Source organism: Buceros rhinoceros, unplaced genomic scaffold (assembly GCF_000710305.1).
Source record: "Buceros rhinoceros silvestris isolate BGI_N320 unplaced genomic scaffold, ASM71030v1 scaffold14621, whole genome shotgun sequence".
Taxonomy (NCBI): Eukaryota; Metazoa; Chordata; class Aves; order Bucerotiformes; family Bucerotidae; genus Buceros; species Buceros rhinoceros.
The window spans coordinates 34,222-53,995 of NW_010393799.1; the positions used below are offsets into that span (position 1 = coordinate 34,222).

The window sequence follows — 19,774 nt, forward strand, 5'->3', positions numbered from 1 at the left end:
GTCTTGAATAGCGGTTTTGGGGACACAGTGGGCAGGTAATTTGACAAAGCTTCCTAGTGTCCTGCTTGACTCAATGGATGATGTGGGTGTAAAGAGTGAGGTAGTCACTGGAGCTGTTTGCTGCATCTGCACCCAGCAGCATTCAGGAAAATGAACCTCAGAATAGTGGCTTTAGTTTGGAAAAACTGAGAAAAGGATGAGAGACGAGCTACTGAAACCGTTCAGAAACTGGAAACAAAGCAAACCCCGTTTGTTTAGCTTACTGAAAAGCAACTGAAAGGGGACTGCAGTCAATTATATTCTCAAAGGGAAATTTTGACATAGTAAGAGATGTGCATGATGCAAATAAATGGCTACAAAGTAAGTCCACATGGACTGGAATGAAATGCTTGAGTGTGTGGGATATTTTTTATGATTGACTATTGGAAGTTATCCAGGGAAGTGAGGGATTTTCTCTTTCTTGATGCCTTTTTTAAAACTATGGATTTTTGTGACGTGTGTGTTATCCTTAGTGGGAGGAATCACTGGCAGTGTGAAATGGCAAGTGGAAGGAGCTGTGATCTCCAGGAGGCTGGTGTAGCCCCTTGGGCTGTGTAAGTACTATGAATCCTGGCTAGCACATGCATTCTCAATGTTGTTGTTCAGGTTGAAGTGTGGGTGAACAAACCCTTCCAGTCAGCAGCAAGTTGGTACCTGTGTCTAGTTACTTTCATTTATCCTCCAAAGCCTTTAATCTATCCTGTGCCCATTCTTGTGGTGAACTCTTTAGCAGTCATAGGACTCTCCTCTGTTCCTGTGGCTGGGACTCATGTGAAGACAGAAGTTAATGTAGCACGCATTAACTGTCAGCTTTGAATGAACGGGTAGCTTTTGTGAGCAGGACACTTCTGTGCAATCAGCAAAACTCTTGGAAGCCACCTCTGTTAAAGGTGAATCTGTGCTACAAAACACTGAACAGATCTGTGACAATGCTCAGAGCAAGGCACGCTGATGGGTTTGGCAGGGAACTGGTCAAACTGGCAGAGGTTGTGGGAGAGTCCTCTGTAACCTGCTGAAATGAATCCTGGAAAGACCAATGTGTTAGCCAAGACCTGGTAGATATCTGCATACCTGATGCTCTAGACTCATACGATTAGTTAAAGGTTGTTTGGGTCCCACACACCCTATATGCTGGAGTGATGTTTTAATCGTGTTGGAGAAACCTTTTGCCTGGATGCCATGAAATGGTGGATATAGTAGAGAAGATTAAAACAAACAATAGTATGTGTTGGCACACTGATCGCTTTTTTTCATCCTCTGCCTTGTTAACTATTAATCCTGGGTAAAAACCACTTGCCCATGTTAATACCAAAGTTGAGTGGTGCCAGCATGTTCCGTATCTACTGTCGGACTGCCTTTGAGGGGTCACTTGCATAGCAGTTGCCGCCATTAGTGAGTAGTTCACAAAGTTAGCCCAAAGCTGGAAGTTTGTCCTGTTTCTTCTGAAGAAGAAAGAATTGTCGTCCTGAACATTTGGACTTAAAATAGCTGTGTTCCCCCTCCACCTCTGCTCCAAATACCCCATCTGCTGTGGTAAGAGGCGTGACACCAGCAAAGAGCTTGCTCGCAAAATGAGACTTCTGAGAGGCTTTCTGAGAACATGGTGCCACAGAGGGAAACTGTTCTGGTTGTGGTGGGATTCTGTCTCAGAGGGTAGAGGAGACAGGAAGAGAGGAGGAAGAATGAGGTCTTGAGCAAGGTGACATTGAGGAGCAGGAACAGCTAGATGGAAGACAGGCATCTGCTCTCTGAGTGGCTTGTGGGGAATGAGGAGAGAAATAATGAAAAATGCATCGTAATGATGCTGTGGAAACCCTGCACAGGATAGAGCTGGGCCAGCATGAAGCTATTAATAAAACAACAGTGTCTCTCTCTGTGCCAAGTACGCCAATGGGTGGAACCATAAACATGACATTGGGTTGGTTTAGAAATGAGCAAGTGCTGGCGTGCTGCAGCTGCCCAGGAGCGAGGGATGGAAAACAGGCGAGAGGACAGGATGTGAGGATTGCTTTTATGCATCTGCAGTTCAAAGGTGAACTACAAGAGGAAAAAGATGTATTGTTTTGCTAGTGATAAGCTCCGTTTTGAAAGTCATTTTTCTGCTCTCTTCCTGACAGAATATGTGTGCTGCTAGATGGGAAGTTTAAGTTCTCACTGATGCCTTAGAGTGTCTGCAGTGGATTTGCAGTTTATGGGGTATCACTGAAGAGGCATTCTGTCCCTAATACCTGTGGGACAGCGGGTGGATGGCAGCTGGGTCCCCCGACCTTGCAGTGCTGCTTCTTTTTGACCTGATGGTTGATCGTCATGCCAACTTTGGATCGTCATGCCACCAGTCTCTCCTTCCTTTACTCTGTGGCAACTCTTCCTGTGAGGCTGCAGCTTGCTCCCTACTTTGTATTACACCCACCTTGGTGCACTTAAAGTATTTAGCCTCCTTTCCCCTACAGAGGGGGAGGTAGAAGTGCCCAGGGGACATGGGGATGGAGGAGTGCCAGAATGAGGTGAAGAGCAAGTGCTCAAACATCCTCCTGATGTGCTTGGCCAAATCCTGTGGCTGGGGAGAAAGGGAGGAGTCCCTAAAAGTGCTGCAAAAACCTGATGCTGGGAAGGCAGCAATGTGCCAGCTGAGGCTCGATGGAGGAAGAAGTGCTGGTTACTATGGTTACTAAGGCTATTAACCCTGTGGTGTCTGGATGGGCAAGGTTTATTTAACTGCAACAGGCTGGGTAACAGTTTGGGAGCATGGAGTGGTGATGCTCCACCCTAAGAAGCTATGAGCTGGCATTCAGGATCTCAGAAGCCTGTGTCCCAACCAAATCTCTAAGTGTGTCCTGGTCAGTAGTGTGTCAACAGCCTTCTTTGGACAAGAGTGAGTTTTGGTAGCAGTTCTCTGTTGTGAATGTGAGGTGAATCCCAAAGTTTACGAGGGCAGATTGTAGGTGTAAGTGGCCAGAGCCTGTCTCCAACTATAGTTCAAGGAGTAATCTTTGTATGGAACAGGTTATGATTATTCTCCAGTATCCCTTTTAGAAGAGGGTGTTAAACAAGCTTGGAAATCACTTTTGTCTGAATTTTCTAACTTAAAATGACTGCCAGAGTAGAGAACAGGAAAATGTTTGTCTCCTCAGGTTGCTGAGTGTGTCTGATTATGCTTTGTGTGGCAAGTCTCTCTTTTCAATGTGTATCTGAGCCATAGCTGTTTTAAAGAAGGCTTCCACTTGGACATATCCTTTCCCCCTTGGCTCACTTATTTTGACCTGTGAGTTCTGTGGGCGTTACAACTTCATCAACTATTATCATTAGTTTTCGGTTTCCTTGGGGTGTAGGGTGCCCTAGCAGTAAATAAATGTGAGTGGAAAACCACAAATGGAGGAGAGTAGATTGGGGAAAATGATCGTAAAATCTCCCTGTTAGAAAATGGAGCCTCTATTTAACAGGGTGGATTTAAAAGGGAGGGGATTAATGCTTCAGAGGTACCTGAGAGCCATCCCTTCCCTGGGACTCAGGCACCCACCCCCCCAGCAGTGGCAGTGAGGGAGAGGGTGTAGTTGGGCGTGTATTCAGCATCAGCAAAGCTGCTTTTTTTAAGTCCCTCCTCTCCATCGTGTTCTAAACAGCATTCTTGAAGCAGTTAGAATTGTGGTTTTATTTTTGGTTCACTCTCCCCTCCCACCGCTATCATTTCTGCAACCTGGTTTATAACACAACCCCACAAAAGGTGTTGGTGCTCAATGAGAGTGCAGCCACCTTGGTTAGGGACAGGAGAGTGGGAGATGCTTAGGCCTTGCCACCAGAGAGAGAAAAGTATTGTTGAAAAACAAACCCAAATGTATAAGCTCACCTAAGTGCTGTAGGAGGTTTTGAAAGAAAGAGCGTATGTATTGTGCTTTTCTTCTGTTGGGTTTTTCTTCTTGCTTGTGTCTGAGGGTTTTTTTTGGTGGTTTTGTTTTTGTTGAGGTTTGTTGGGTTTTGGGTTAATGAGGTTTTTTCTTATTGGTAGTAGGAAAAGTGTTAGCCTTAAAGAGCTGTCTGGTAAGGCCAAGACTCACAGGTCTCTGAGGGGTGGACTTCAGGGACTGAAGCTGGGTGCTTACTTTTTGTCACTCAAGTGAAGATAGCAAAAAAACCCCCACAAATTATGATCTTGCCATTTGTATGTGCTCCTTCCCTAGAAACATCAGTTTGTTGGCTGTCCCAGTGACAGCAAAAAGGATTAATGGAGAAGCAGAATTGGATTTATGTTCATCCCTAATCCAGATTTCATATTATGCAGTGAACCTGGCAGCTGCGAAGCTTGGATGCAAATACAGTAGCTGGAGAATACAACTTCTTGAATTCAGAAATGAGAGAAGTGGTGTTTAATTTAAGATTCTGTGTGAGTTTAGCTGTAGGAATAATAGTCATGGCCACTTCTCCCAGCAGCTGCTCTTGCTTCAGAAAATGCTCAAAAGATGGAGGTGAAGGGATACAGTTTTTAATTTTAGCTGAGGCAACTTTCAGTGCGATATTGTGAGCAGCAGAAAAGATACCAGGCTTCAAAGGCTGGGGGTGTGTCCCAGAAATGGCTGAGTTGCTTCAAACTTAGCTGCAGTTTCCCCTTTGTTTGTCATCTGCTGTGCTAGTTGCTGTTGCAATGCTGTGTGGAAATCTCAGAGCAACTCTTTCATCATTATTGCTGCAGGTTGGTATTTCTGGATCCTGAATGCATATTGAAATGAAGATGAGATTTTAACTCTTTCACAGCAATAGTTTGTATCGGAGCCAGGAAAGCAATTTAGTTTGAAAAGACTGGGGTGTATGTTGGGGATAGATTTCACCCAAGGTACAGTGGATTGTGGGTGTGTTTTGGTTTGTGTGGTTTTTTTTTTTTAAAAAAAAAAAACCCAAACAACCCACAAACAAAAAACCTAAAGGAGAGATGTGTTGGAGAGTATCCAGGAGAAGGGTGTCTTATCTAAGGTGGCTGTGTTATCCTTGGAGTTTTTGCTGCCATGCTGCGGGAGGGGGACAGTCACCAGTTTCTTCGTGTGCCTTGTTCTCTCCTGCCACCTGTTTGTTCCTCTTTTTTACTGCAGTGTGAAATAGGTCTTCTCTGAACTATGTCGAGATGACCCAGTTTGAAAATGCTGGCTGCCGCTACTGTTGCTGCTGCCGGGATTGAACTAATGCTGGCGTTAGGAAGCAGCTTTTTTCCAAAGAGGAGTTTAGAGACAAGACGACGTGGATGTAATGGAGTGATGATAGCTGTGTTAAGAGTTATCTTGGCAGGGAGCCTTCATCTGAAATACGTTTGGGAGCAGCCTTCGCCAGCCTGATAGGTGCTGCGTGAGTTGCAGGACCAGTATGATGAGAATGAGCAGCTACTTTGAGCTGCTCGGACCCAGCCCTAGGATGGGCTGAGTGCTCTCCAGTCTTGCTGGTCTTGGTGGGAATAGCAGGTGCAGAGCATTTCAGAGGACTAGGTGTTTTTTCCTGACTTCTTGTCTTTTATGTGAGGAGAAGAGGGAGCAGGGTATTGAGGCATAACTATTTTTTTTTATTTTTATTTTTTCCTTACAGCAAGGTTAGTCCACAAACATACCAACAAGGGCATGTTTGTAGGGATGTGACAGGAGCTGTGCGCAGGCAGGGAGGAGCTCTTGTGGGATATGTCCTCAGCTGAGGAATGCTTGAGGAGGTCATGGCCGTAACAGCTCACTGTGAGTTCATATGCTGTTGAGTGTGACCGGTACAGGAGGCTGAGCAGCTAGCCCTTCTCAAGGACGTGTGCCAGAGCTTTCCTCACCATAATGTGTTTGTGGTGGCATTATTTGCTCTAATGAAGAACCACTCCCACTAGTTATTTTTCCTGTACGCTTACTTTTTGCACTTCACATTGTTACTTTTGTGATCGTGTGCTTCTCATGCACATTCATATTATGGTAGGACAGTAGTGAATTTTCTAGCACTGTAACTATTAGTAGTAATACATAATAACCCCTCAGTAACTAGGGCTTCTAAATCCTGGCTGAAAGCTATGACTGCTTACCACTGATACTCCAGAATCTAGTTAGTGACATTGATTTATTATAGGCTTTTTCTGCTCAGTCTCTTAATATCAGCCTTGAAGGCTGAGGGCCTTTATGTCATTCATGTTTCAGCATGTGCTGTGTGAATCTGTAACTTTTTTCTAAATTGACTTAATTTTATGTATTTAAATGCCTTAGTATCTGTTAATATAACACTAATACTTTGTTTAGAGGCTACTATAAAGATTACGTTGTCCAAGATCTGGCTGTGAAAGCCTGCGTTCTTTCTGAGTGGACTTCTTGGAGGGATCAGAAACATTTCTTTGCACCTTTTTTACTTTCTACAGGTCTGAAACCAACAAGTGCATTGGAAGGATGTATCGAGTGTTAGTGTCTCCCAAAGGTGGGCCTGCCTACAGGAGGGCAATCCATATAATTTTGTTCATAGGTAGCTTCTGATTTCCAGTGGAGAAAGGGCTCTTCACCTAAACCTTTATTTATCGACCAGGTTCTCGTGCTGTGTGGGGTAAGGTACCATCAATTTCATGAACTGCTGCACCTTCACCTGTCATTGGCGCTTCTTTATGTTGCCTTAGTTCACGGCTTGCCGTACTAAGTTATTAAGCAGCTGCTTATCAAGCAAATGAACTGTTCTTGCTGGAAGTGGGAATAGGAACTTTCAGCAGAGGAATGGGGCAGACATCCGAGCCATGATGCTGTTATGTTATGCTGGTATAAGCTGTTCTCCTTGGGTTGTGCAGCACTCTCTGCATTGGAAGTGTTTGTCTTGTCTCTCTTGTTCTGCTTCCCACTAACTTGCTCACATCCTGCTGATGTGAAAGTGAGGAAAATGGAGTCTTTCAAAGCAAGTTTGAGACCTGATTTTTTTTTTCATTCTTAGCACCTGTGTGCAGTAGTTCAATGAGTGGAGTTGTAGGAAGGCCCTTGACCTCTCCAAAGGGGCCAGCCCCAAACATGTGGAAAAAATGTTTTTTAACTGCAGATGCAGAAGGAACAACAGCATCTCAGTAATACATTAGAAAACACAACTGAAGTATTAGTTCCCTTCCAACATCAAGCTGCCTTCACGCAGTCCCTATCATTCTTCATCTTAACTTTACTGGAAACAAGTTTCATGCAACTCGTTCAGAAGTGCATCGCCCACCTGGGTTGCTGAGACTGTTACTCATATAGCTGAGTTTGGAAGTGAGGGTACTGGCTGCAAAAAAAAAATTCAAATAATAAGCAGTGCTTTTGAATGGGAAGCAGTCAGGTCACAGAATCACGGAGTTCTCCTGTTCTAGCTGCTGAGGAGCTGGATGTGGGCAATTACAGCTGGAGGCTTTCTCTCCTCTGAGAGCAACTCCTGACAAAATCTGCTGAGGGCAGCTCCTCTGTGTGAGTCTGACTCGTCTCCTTTCTTTGTCTGCCTGCTGGCTTGCCTGATGCTTCCTTTCTGCCCAAGTGACATCTTTCAAGGAGGTAGCTAGGGGACAAATTGATCATTTCTTTTGCTTTTGTACCTATTATAAAGGCGGTCAGCATGGCTTCTATTCTCTTGTTACAGTCTTTATTAATAACAATAATAATGAGCTGTAATTTATCCTGGTGGCTATTCTTCTCCCACACACCCCTCGTGTGTGCCCTCATTCTGCATGAAGACCCCGTATCATGGGGAAGTAGAGTTACTCATGCTGTTCAGGAAGACTGGCTCTGGTATGGTGCTTTTATTAGTTTGCATTCCTACTACAGTGGGGTATAGGACAGTTCTGTTTTTAGGCAGGAGCTTTCGGATTCTTCTGGAGAGTGGAAAGTGGACCTTGTATAATGTTTCACTCTCTTTAGAGGACTTGAGTCTGGATATTTGGTGGTGGCTTCTGAAGCTGGTTGACAGCAAGTTGCTTGACCAAGCCTTATGGTACTCTGCACTGATTATTTTGGAGACTGAGAATTTCAGCATGTATGGCATGACATGGATAAAGAGCTGAGAAAGTTCCTAGGTCAAGTACTGCAGCCTTGTATCAGGCTGATGCTAGTCTGCATCTGTGGTCTCCCATACTGACCCTGTCATCAGTGTGTGTCAAACTGTATTTTTTTTTTTCCATCTGGTGAATCTGGCTTTTGGGAAGGATGCGCTGGATCAGGCATTCTCAAGGAGTGAAAAAAATAATTCTGTAAAAACCTGCACGAGGGAGGCTTCTTCTAATCCAAGTTGCCATCTCCTTCATTGAACCATCTGATCAATTTTTTTTATAGTCTATCGCTTGTCAAAACCGTATTGATAATGTTGCTAATTGCATTGCTTGGACACGTTGCTGCCTGTAGTTGGAGTAATCCAAGGCTGTAACCTCTTAGTAGAGTTAACTCAAGCCATGGTTTGACAGCAAAATAAAGCTGGCTTTAGGGCCTCTTGGACTGAATTGAGAGCACTGTGCTGAATAATGCAAAAAGCTTTTCTGCTATGAACTCACTTTGTTTGGGTGCGTGCTCTGTGCCTTTATCCTGACTGTAACTTCCTGTCTATCTTGGAAGGTCATACATGGGAACAAGTATCCCTCCCTGCCATAAGCCAAAGTGTGCTGCTTTTATGTTCTTACGTGGGCTCCAAATCCAATATCAAGTGCTCTGGCTAATTATGCTTAATGCAGTTGAGTGCCTGTGTCTGATTTAGGCTCAGATTTGCACTGCTGAATGATAGCCATGCTCAGATCCCATATGGTGATCACCCCTGGGTGATCTATTTCATGCTAGGTCCCAGAGGTAGTGTTTCCTCTTTGCTACTGCCCTGTTAGATGTCCCTCACCCTCTTCTGTGGCACTTACGGAGACGTGGACTGGTGGTACCCAAGGCTCTGTAGATACGGAAGGCTGTGCCATTCCTCCAGTGAGTGGTGTTCAGCGCTAAGAAGCTGTCTGTCTTCCCAGAGGGTTCTCTGTGGATGCCCTTAAAATGGCCATCCACATGGCCGTTCTGAGGGAGAACAGCAGAGAGCAAGAGAGGCAAGAGACCATCAGCTGGCTGGCTTCCCTTATGGTAATCCTCATTAATATACCACCCTACACACTTACACGGTGTGGTGAGCCTTTTCTTAAGGTGATAGTGTCAGCTGAGGGTGCAACTTTAGGAATGAGCGTATGCTGGTAAAAGCTTTAAAAGTAACGTGTGCTTACTAGCAAAAGCCCTTTCCAGGTAAAATGTTTAAAATAGTTTTGGTAAGCTACAAAAACTATGCTAGATCTGTCAGTACACCTGTGTGTGTCTGCAGTTCAGCCTTCTTGCTGGTATAGCAAAATCTAAAGGCAGATGAGTCAGGTCTTTAACCATCACTGGACTTTCTACTTTGGACTTGCCTTTAGATGCAGGCGATGTAAAGAGCAGTATTAAAAATAGTTTAAAAAAAGGGGAGTGGGGGGGACTATGGTGTTTATTTTTAGCTTATTACTGTGTACTGGTGGGGACTGGTTGCCCTTGCACAAGAATGGAAACTTTTGGTAGATACCAGGTCTTTTAAAAGATATCCTAGCAGTGGGGCACTCCATTTTATTCCTTGTTTTATGGTCTCTGAGGCTGCAGTTTCTGGGCTCCGGGTATGGTTCTGTGAGTAACTCCTCCCTCACCAATGCTAGTTTGCATAGCCATGATGTTGCTGTCCGCCCACTTTTCCCTGCCACTGTGCTGTGCCAGGGCAAGGAATGAGTTGTGCTTTTGGCTGAGCCGTTCTCATCACTCTCTGGAGCTAGGAGGGCGTGTCTCTTCTTGAGCATGTGTAATCTCCCAGGAAAGTGATTTTTATGTGGTGTACAAATATTAAAAGTGTAAAACTGTTTTATGAATAGCATGCCACTTAGGTCATCAGCTGTTCAGTGCCTTGAGTGGCTCCAAAGCTCTAGTGCAAGAGAAGAGAGTAGCCTGCAGAGTTAGGGCTGGTGATAGCAGGGTCTGGGACTGACGGTCCTGGTGGGTGAAAGCACCTCCATACTTCCAACCACCACCACTCTGTGCTTGTATGACTTCACTGCTGTTTGGGTGAGGGAGCTAATGCAGCAAGAGAGGGGTAGTTGCTTTTCAGGTGGAATGGTTTCCCAGTCTGGTTCCCTGGGGATATGGGCAAATGCTTGTGCTCCCAGGTTGGAAGAGGTGGCTGGAGGCGAAGGGTGCTTAACCTGGTCCTGCTGCCAAAGGATTCTGCTAATGCAGTGGCACCCTACAGTACTTGGTATGTGGTCAAGAGATGATACACAAGTAAAATCTGAACTATGGGGAGGTAAGTGGGTGGGAGGTTGAGAGATACTGTGCAGTTGTGTGTTTCAAGGTACCCAGTCCCACTGCAGGGTGTTTTCTTTTGCTCCTATTGAAGTAAGCTTCTTCAGGTAAGGTGGGGTTTCCTTTGCCTTGTCGTATCCAGACTTTTCCCTCACCTGCTGCAGGTGCAGTGGAGTTGAGGCCTAAATCCTCTTGTGCCTTCAGTTGCATGAAGTGATTTTTAAGTAGCCTTTGTGTCTGTGTAGCTAGCACTCTGTGTTCCCTGAAACAGTGTTAGAGGAGGCTGTGTGCCTGCCCTGGTAGCATGGCGTGCAAAACATGGCTGTGCTCTGGCTCTCCAGTCCTCTTGTGCCTGTGACATGCGTTGTGACTTGCCAAGAAGAAGAAACAGCTTTTCCAAGGCAGAAGACCCTTTTAAATAGATGAGTTTTATTTTCTTTTAAGTAATTCTACCCAGAAAAAGTTGTTAAGCCTCCTCGCCTGGTTGTCCTGCGACCTGTTGCAGCAGGCTTTGGTGAGACACCTGTCCAAACTCGTGGGCTTTTTGCAGCTTTCTCTCCTTTGCTGGGACCACGAGGTGGCAGGATTGTTCTGCTGATGCCATGAGGGTGGTGGGATGGCAATGCAGCTGCTCAGTTTTATAGCCAAGACAAAAACTGTGCTTAGTTGTTTATGTACCATCATAATTGTGTTTTGAAACTTGGAAGAATTTCACATGTATGTGTCTAATCCATGCTTCTTATTTTCTTTATATAACATTGATTTGTTTCAAGTCTTGACTTTTTTTTTTTTCCTGGTATCAAGGGAAATGGAGGGGAGGGGGAGATATACAGCAACATCCAGAATTCCTCACAGGTTCCAGCATCGATCAAACCCTGTGAAGCACATTACTGAGGCTGTGAAGGCTGCTGCTTTTGTCCTCATTTCACCCTGTTCTGTCAGGGTATTGCATCACGTAATATGCAAAGTGTTCAGAGCTCCTGCAGTACCCCAGTAATAGGGGTGAACTGAGGTTGCAGCAACAGCTCTGCCTCTGCATTCCTGTTGCTTTCTATAGGCTTTAGCACACTCACTTCTGCTGCAAACCCTCCTTGGGGTCACTGAGCCCACTAAACATGATGACATGCTTGTAGAGTTATTAAGAAGCAATTTGGGTGGGGGGGCAGAAATGCTCCCAAAAGACCCACTCAGAGATCATTTAATCTGATGAAATGGTGATGAGAAGTCATTGCTTTCAGGCATTTATCTTCTCAAAGTTCTCCCACCCCCCCTGAAATTAATGCTCCTGTTTTACATCTCTCAATTCACTGGTCTAGGAGGCAGGACTGAAAATCAGCAATGCAGTTGTTTGCTCTCATCTCTCCTTCCTTGTGTCAGTCAAGAGGGTCCCCTTCCTTTTGCCTCTAGTGAGGAATTCTTGCAGGAAGATGGTTAGCAGAAGAAAAGGGTGTATGAGAAATAGAGCAGGGAAACAAGACCACAAAATTAAGTGGTCAGAAAGTCTCCTCTCTAGATGGCAAGGGGGAGCCATATTTCTCTGCTTCCTTTCTCACTCCCTTCCGTTTCTCTTGTCTCTTTGCTGTGTTAGTGCTACTCCACATTACTAGTTGTAAGGTCATCTCATTGTAGACCTCCCTTCTTATATTAGGGAGAGGTGTTTTTAGCATCTCTGAACGCTCTGGTCTCTGCTGGTGACAATGTCTGTGTGGGGCTCCATTCCTTTTTTGCATCCCCACTTTTTGTGCTGCTTCTGCCTTCGTGAGCATGACTGGCGGTATGATGGGGCTCATTGGGCCAGTGCTTGCTCGTTTTTGGGTGCAGGGCAGACAGGTCATTCGTGCTTTCCTCCACACAGCTCAAATATATGTGAGAGAAGAAATGTAGACAAATAGGTAAAGAAATACCAGTGATGCTCTTTTCTGTCCCTCCCCCCATCTGGTTTCTAGTAGCAACAAGAGCCTTCACAGGAGCAATGCATCTCCTGTATGGCACAACTGTCTCTATTCTAGCATCATTGTCTTTTTGGCCTGGTCTGTGCTGAAATGTCTTTCCAGCATAGAGAAATTAGTTGAATGGGAGGGGAACATGCTCTTGTCTGCCATGTTTGGGGAAAAGTTATACTGGGAGAAAGACTATGTGGTGCTGTAGTTTATGCTGGGGGAAATGGGATGGAATTACTTCGCTGCTTTTGCTTTCTCTCTTCTGGAAAGTGTCTGAGAGCTGTGCTGACAAACTGTCTCTTCTAGTATAAGCAGGGCTCTGCCCCAGGCTCCTCTGGCTCTGAACTCTGATGTCTAAACAGATTGCTGGGTTACATGCTGAGCATGGCTGAATGCCACTGAAATGCAGTGGAGCAGAATTTCACGTGCCTGCTGCCCTGGGCTTGGTAGAGAGTTGCATGGGGAAGGCAGAGATGGAAGAGAGCACTTACTTATCTAGTGTGGCATGTGAAGTATTAAGCTTGTGGCAATTTCAGGCATTACTGGTATGGGAGACTAAAGGGATCCTGTGACTCAGCGGGTGCCATGCTCTTTCTTGCTGACTTCATGTGGAGGGGATTGGTAAAGAGAGCGATTAGAAGGATTGCTCAAAGGACTGTCATACCTCCCAGGTGGTGCCAGCATCAGAGTGAGTGAACCTGCAATTAGCTGAAAAATAACAAGCAAAATGGGCTAGATTGTCAGTGAGCAGACAGGGAACAAGCCAAGAGTAGAGTATGATGGTGTTCTCCTTGTTCTTCCTTCACCCACAGACACTTTTATAGAAGTATAGAAGGAGCATTGCTGTGTGCTCATGGGTGGTTTACTGCCTTATTGCCTTTTTCTCATTTTTCTTTTCTTCCACTGTAACAATGAGGTGTAATACTGAGGTGTTACAGACTGCACTGTGACAAGAAGAGCATCCTGCCTCCTTTCACAGTGTCCACTCACTCATAGCCTACTGTTTCTCTCTCTGGTGTATTGACTTTATTTGAGAGAAATTCTATTGATATGTGCAGACCTTGCTAATGTTCTTGCTCAGTTAGACAAAATCCTGTAATGATTGGTTTTGGGGTTTTTTTTTGGGGGGGGGGTGGGTGGGGGAGCAAGGAGGAAGTGGATTTTCATTACTTGTAGCATCTGGCATAACAAAGGTAATAAGCTGGAAAGGAGAACAACTTCATCTGTTCTCTGTATTTATTAAAGAATAAGATGCCAAAGTCAAATCAGGAACTGTAGATTTCTCCACAGCGAGTTAATGCCAGCTAGTTAATGCAGCAGTACTTAGCATTCAAGAGCTTAATTCAGCCTTGGACTTCAGAGAATTCAACTCCTTTCCCTCCTCCTTCCTTCACCTCCTCCTTAGACAAAATATATAATACCGCATGTGCGATACCTGTCCTAAGGAAGCCGGGAGCATTTAGCTGAAAGTACAGGGAAATGCTGCGCCTAAGGCTTCCTGGCAGCCTTTTGTTTTTTGGTGTGGTTATAAAATCTGGAAGCATCTGAAGTCGCTCTTCTGCCCACATCCTACTGATGTTCTTTGCCTTGTTTGACATGTGGAGGGAAGGGATGGTATGTAAGGATGACACAGTTTCCTTCTCTGTGCCCTTTTTCTCTATGGATCATGTTCTTCCCTTGGAAGTTGTTTTTAAGTTTTTATTTTGTTTTCCCATGGCAAAGCTGATTTCCAAGGTTCCTACTGTTTAGTAATGATCAAGATATTCTACTAGGCAGTGCAGCAATTTCAGCCTAAGAAGTTTCTATTGCTGTCCCCATCTCTGCCACTGTATGTGCGTCTATTTTGTTATATTTGCCTTGTGCAAGAAAAGGTTTGCAAGAAGGGATGGTTTTCATCCCAGTTCAGCACGGTCCTTAGAAACAAGTTGTTGACTTGGAGAGGCAGACATTTTTGTGCTGCAGGGTTGTAAATGAATGGTTGTGGCTACACTATTCGCCCAAGGGCTAATAAAACTTTTATTGGATGTATGCACAACACAGTCCAACAGTTTCGTCAACCCCTCGGGAGTCCCCATGGTGTGCAGGAAGAAGCTTGGAAGGGCAAGAACCTCATGGAATGTCCTTGCCAACGAGGAACTGTGCCTCTATTTACTGCATACTCTACTTCTGCCACAGCATGTACTAATATTCTCATGAACTTTTCCATGGCACTTAACAAAGCCCTTTTTTTGCAACATCATCGCCTTTCCAAATGACAGGCCAACATTGATACCACCTATCAAACTGTCTGGTAAGACAGGATGTCTGCTCTAAGTACCTGGATTTCATTTCTTTGTATTGATAACAAGCTGGAAATAAGAGGCTGGTGCTCTCCTGTGCATTTTCTGGTCTATCCTTTCTGTTTCCCCCCAATAGCTTTTGAGTTCATTGCTTAGTTTCCTCAGCTGCAGGAAGAATTGAGGAGTGTCCCAGCTTGAAGGAAAGGCTTTAAGAAATGTTGTGCAATTAGACATCAGAGACTCCAGCCAGAAAAGGCAGAAACCGTGGGAGAAGCACATTTGAGAGCTGAAGTTAATTGTGAAGCCCAAACTGTGGGAAATGTGGCTTCCTTAGCTGCAGTGTGCACAGAACCACTTCCTTCTGGAGGTGCTGTGCGTGCACTCCATAAGTGGGGTGCTCAGCACAGGAATTTGCTTGCATCCCTCCCTGGACATATGCACAGAAGGAAGGGGGAATGATTCTTGAGTTCATTGCTAAGTGACTTCTCTTGAAGTCCAAAATTTGTAGAAGAATGAGAATTCTGGCTGTATGTTCCGGTGCCAAGTCTTTCAGGGTACTTACATGCTGGAGATCCTACAGACAACCAGTGCTTCCAGCATCTTCCACTCTTAAGTGGGAGTTTCACCTTTTAGCTTGTATTTTTTTCAAGGGTGTTAGTTATTATTACAGTGCATTTAATAATGACCAAACACAAGGGCACAGACTTCAGGATGCCACTGCTGGTACTGACTTTGATCCAGCCCTCCCAAATAAGTGCTGTTGTGTATATTGTAAGCTCAAGTCTTTCATACTGAAAGAGACATTTCGGATTTAGTCCATCTATACAAAATATAACTCTTCAGGGAATCTTCACATTGTAAAGGTTAAAAGCTCATGGGGGCCTAATAATATATAGAGGTGTGGTTTGGTCCAAGATGAAAACTGCCGAGGCATGAAGGCTGAAAAATTTGCCAAGATATCTGCAGTGGTTGTGCAACACTAGAAGTAGTCTGGCAGTACGGGCAAGGTATGGATTGTGTCTGGGGATTTTTGTTCTTAAGAAAACAACTGCTTTCAGGGATTTAAAAAAAATAAAGTAGTTGAGACAGTCACGTCTACAGCTTTGAACAAGTTTTGAAATATTATATGCCATGTTTCAGAAGTACTGGAACTGGGTTGGATATCATGCATCATTCAGGCTTGTTAAGGGAAATATGTAGTGGTTTGTCTGGTGACTGTTGTTTTCTTTTGTTTCCTTCCTTTCCTGAAATGTTGAAAACAGCAGCTATGCATGAGAGCTCTCTGTAGAGAATGCAATGACCATGACTGAAGTCAACTGCAGGACAGGGTTTTAGACTGGAAAGGGGAAGGGAAGAGGAGGTGAGATTGTTATATGAAATGCTCTTATGCCTTCTCTTTGTTTTTCAGTGGACGAGTATATTGCCATTGCTAAAGAGAAGCATGGATACAATATGGAGCAGGTAACTATCCTTTGCTTTATTTTTGAATCTTTTTCAGCAGGTATTAAAACATGGCTTAACGTGACTGCCTAGAACTGCTTCTTCCCCTCTGTACCATCTGTGTCTTCTCCTCAAACTGACTGTTCCTAATAGGAACCTGTGCTCTGGGGTTATGGAGTTCATCCCTAGTTTTACATCAAGAGTCAGAAGAACAAAACAACTGTAATTTCTAGTGGAGTTTGGCCAGGAGTATTATGCTTCCTATGGTGACCACCTCTTGAACACTTTTAGAACCCCTAAACAGTATTAAAAAGATTGGCTTGTCTTTGGACAGCTGCCTGATAGCATTGCAGTTTCCAGTTGACTCTGCTTCATGGATATATTGGCAGTTATTAATGGGCTATTGAACCATCATATGCTTTTCTGAGGCCAACCAATATCCATGGTTATTTACCTTAGAACTGAACTGCAAATAATGTTGCATTTCATAGATGAGCACCTCAGATGCCTGTGCAGTAGCAGTGGATGACCAGGTGACCCTGACGTTAGCCAGTGCCTTTAGCCTAGGTATGGAAATTCTGGTCTGAGGGCCAGATGTTACTCCACACGGTCTAGGATTATGTACTAATCTTCCCTGTGTCAACTAACATTGATTTCAACAGTCAGCTGGGGAGATGAGTAGACCTGTGCCTGGGAAGCTTTTCTGAATTCTGTGGAGTTTTCTTATGCACTAATACTTGCCTGGAAACGAAAGGCAGGGGATCTCATGACTTACTGTACTGGCAAGTTAGATATTGTCTCTACAAAGGGATTCTGTGAAAACATGAAAGTTGATGAGATTGTCCAGGCAAAGGCCATGAGCATAGAAACCAGTGAGTGGGATGGGTGAGGTTTCTACTTAAATGACTCTGCTGTCATCTTTGAGTTGGTCTTTCAGTGGTTGATTCTCGTGCTCAAAAAGACAAGAACAAGAGTATTGAAGTTGAGACAGCAAAATTTCCAGAAAAATCAGGAATGATCAGACTTGATATTTATAGTTTTTAAGAGCAGAAAACAGCAGTAAAAGGAAGATGAAGGCACCAAAAGTCTGCAAATTTAAATGAAAATAAGGACGGTAGCTCTCCTCAGTTGAGATGGGTGTTACGGGTGCTATTTACCAAAAGAAATGGTCTTAGGGTGATAAAAACGGGTTTCGTTATTTTAGTGAAGAAGTGTTGTTTGGAGAGTTTAGACTGATCAAAAATGAAGCTTTTTTTTAAAAAAAACCCACTGAATTCCTGTGTTGTGAAACACTTAGATTTGGCTAACAAGATTTGCGTTCATTTTAACATTGCAAGTACAGACCTCCCACTTATTCCTTGAAGTCTTTCTCCCGATTTTTTTCTCTCCTTCTCTGTGTCCAGAGGCAGGTAGAAGTTACGGGACTTACCACTCCAGGATGTAAAGTGGCTGAACAACTTGTAAAAATGTTCTCTGCTCCTAAAAAAAAAATTTCTCATGCCTTCCCTATCACTATCACTTAATACTCTGGATTTAAACGTGTTTCTCAGGTCCTTTGGGATTTCCTAGACAGCAAAGCTAGGCACTTTCATGGAATAACTGGAGACGATCTATCTTGTGTTGCTCCGGAAGGCACATACTCAGTTTACATTATAGGGACAAGTGTCAGGTGTTTCAAATCGGGATGATTTGTGTTGTGTCACCAAGGGACGCTCCCTCTTCAGCAGGTATCATCAGAATTGCTGTTGGCTGCGTAACTGTAGGCAAGCTGATACAGAGTCCCTGGAAGCTAGTCAGAGCTTGCTTTAGCTTTTGGCCTCAGTCTCTGGGCTTTGCTGGCTGAGGCAGCCCTTTCCCACAAGTGCATCCCCCTGACAGCCCGTCTCTTTGGACCCTTGTGCAGGTGGCTTGGCTGACATTCATCACACAGACTCCTGTTCCTCCATCTGTGCCCCCTGCCTCAAACCTGCTTTTGCAGATTAAGATGTGCCTGTGCATTGGAGGGAGTGGCAAGCTGTCTGGCAGGGCAGCTGGGGTGCGTGCACGTGTTCCTCTACCCAGCAGCTTTCCTGTCCAGCTGGTAGCACCTGTGCCCTGCGCAGCTCTGATAGCTGCGTCCTTTCTCTCCCCTTCTCTGTGGCTGGGTGCCCCATTGTTGGCTCTGTTGCTCTTGGGTGATGGCTGGAGGCTCAGGGCTGTGCTGTTGGGAATCCCTACAGCCTCGCCAGCTCCAGGGCCAGCAAAGGGCAGGCTCTGGCAGGGCAAGGCTGCTTCAACTGGTGTTGTCAATGGTTATAAGTGGTTGTGCTGAGCCACAGCAGTCACAGGCTTTTGGGACCACTATAGCAAGTCTGGCTGTGAGCTGTGCTCTCCTGCCAGCCTGTGTCAGACATACGGAGGCTGGAAAAGCTCTGTACTGGCCTGTGTATGAGTGCAGAGATCTACTAAGACAGCACAGGGTGGAGGAGCAATACTGCTCTCCTGTTAAGCCTATAAGGAAAATGCTTTTACCTCAGCCTTGCTAGTGCCTTAGAGAATTTAACACTAATCTACCCTTCAAAATGTCTCCCTCCTTGTTTTTCCCTTGCTTTCTTACCAGATAGTTGGTACAGCTTGTATCTGAAGCTGAAAGGGATGGCAGCAGAGAAAAACTTGGCCCTTTGTGACCACTGAATAGGGTTTTTTTGGCCCTATGCTTGCCAGAGTGGATGGAAATAAGTGGTTTTGTGGCTCCTCTGACATCTCAAATAACTGTGCTGCAATCAAGACTACTTCTTGTTCTGCATGGTGGCAAAGGGAGGAGAGGGTGCTTGGGCAGCACTGAGGAGCCAGTTAGGGTCAGGACAAGATCTCGGATAACACTGATACTTATACACATACTCTCGGCAGAGTCTCAGGGGAGCAAGATCCCATAAAAGAACTGCTTTTGCATAGCAAAGCATAATGGGGAATCCCCGGTTTGGGGAGGAATTTTGTAGCTGTGAGTGGCCAGGTCGAAACTACTAGATGAGGGTAACTGTGTCTGTGAAACCTGAGCTGAGTTTGCATATGACAAGCAGATTACTCTGATGTTTTACTCAGCATGTGAAGGATTGTTCTCACTTCACAGCCCTTGCGAAAGGCTGGTTTCTAGCTCTGTAGAGTCAGGCCTTCCCAAAATGACTTGCAGTGGTTGCTGGCATGCCAAATGTAGTGATGTGTCGTAATGCTGTGCACCCCTGGGAGAGGGGTGGCTGTGAGCGAGCATCTCGGAGACGGTGGGAGGGTGGTTTGCACAGCGCATGCACTTTGTCTTTGGAACTGAGAACCAGAGACTGCAGCAGTGAAACAAGGCATCTCAGGGGAACAAACGGGCAGCCCCCAAAATGAGTGAGATTAGTTCCGCTTTTAAACCAGTGACTTCTTAGCAGCAAGTTAAGGTTGTGCATGCTCTCTGCCTTTCCTTCTTCCAATTCTTCCCTCATTTTCCCCCCTCTTTTCCGCTTACCCTCAGAGTCCCCTAAACAACCATAAAACCCTCCAGTCCACAAAGCCTTGCTCCTATTTGCACAGGAAATGAAGGGAATTTAGCACTGGCAATAAGCTTCCTTTAGTCCAGCCTGGTTTTTAGGTAGCCTTCCCAAGCTTTCCTATGTGTATGATGATCAGTAAAGTTTGAGTTACTTCACACACGCACGCATGCACACACACACCCACCTCCACCTCCCTTTCTGTTGCTGCTCTCTTATTACAGTACTACCTGTGTGGTTTGGATAAATGTTGAGTTGGTCTTCACAGCCTAGCGGGGGGGGGGGGGGGGTTA

The 19,774-nt window shown here is 45.0% G+C and overlaps 1 protein-coding gene across 1 annotated transcript in view; it reads left to right on the top strand.

The window, feature by feature from the left end:
• Positions 1-19,774, top strand: part of RCOR1 (REST corepressor 1) — a gene marked incomplete at its 5' end in the record, with an annotated part of 40,104 nt that overhangs the window by 2,878 nt on the left and 17,452 nt on the right. The window contains one exon of the mRNA XM_010145008.1: positions 15,941-15,993. Within this exon, the coding sequence (XP_010143310.1) occupies positions 15,941-15,993 (53 nt within the window). The remainder of the gene's footprint in view (positions 1-15,940; positions 15,994-19,774) is intronic.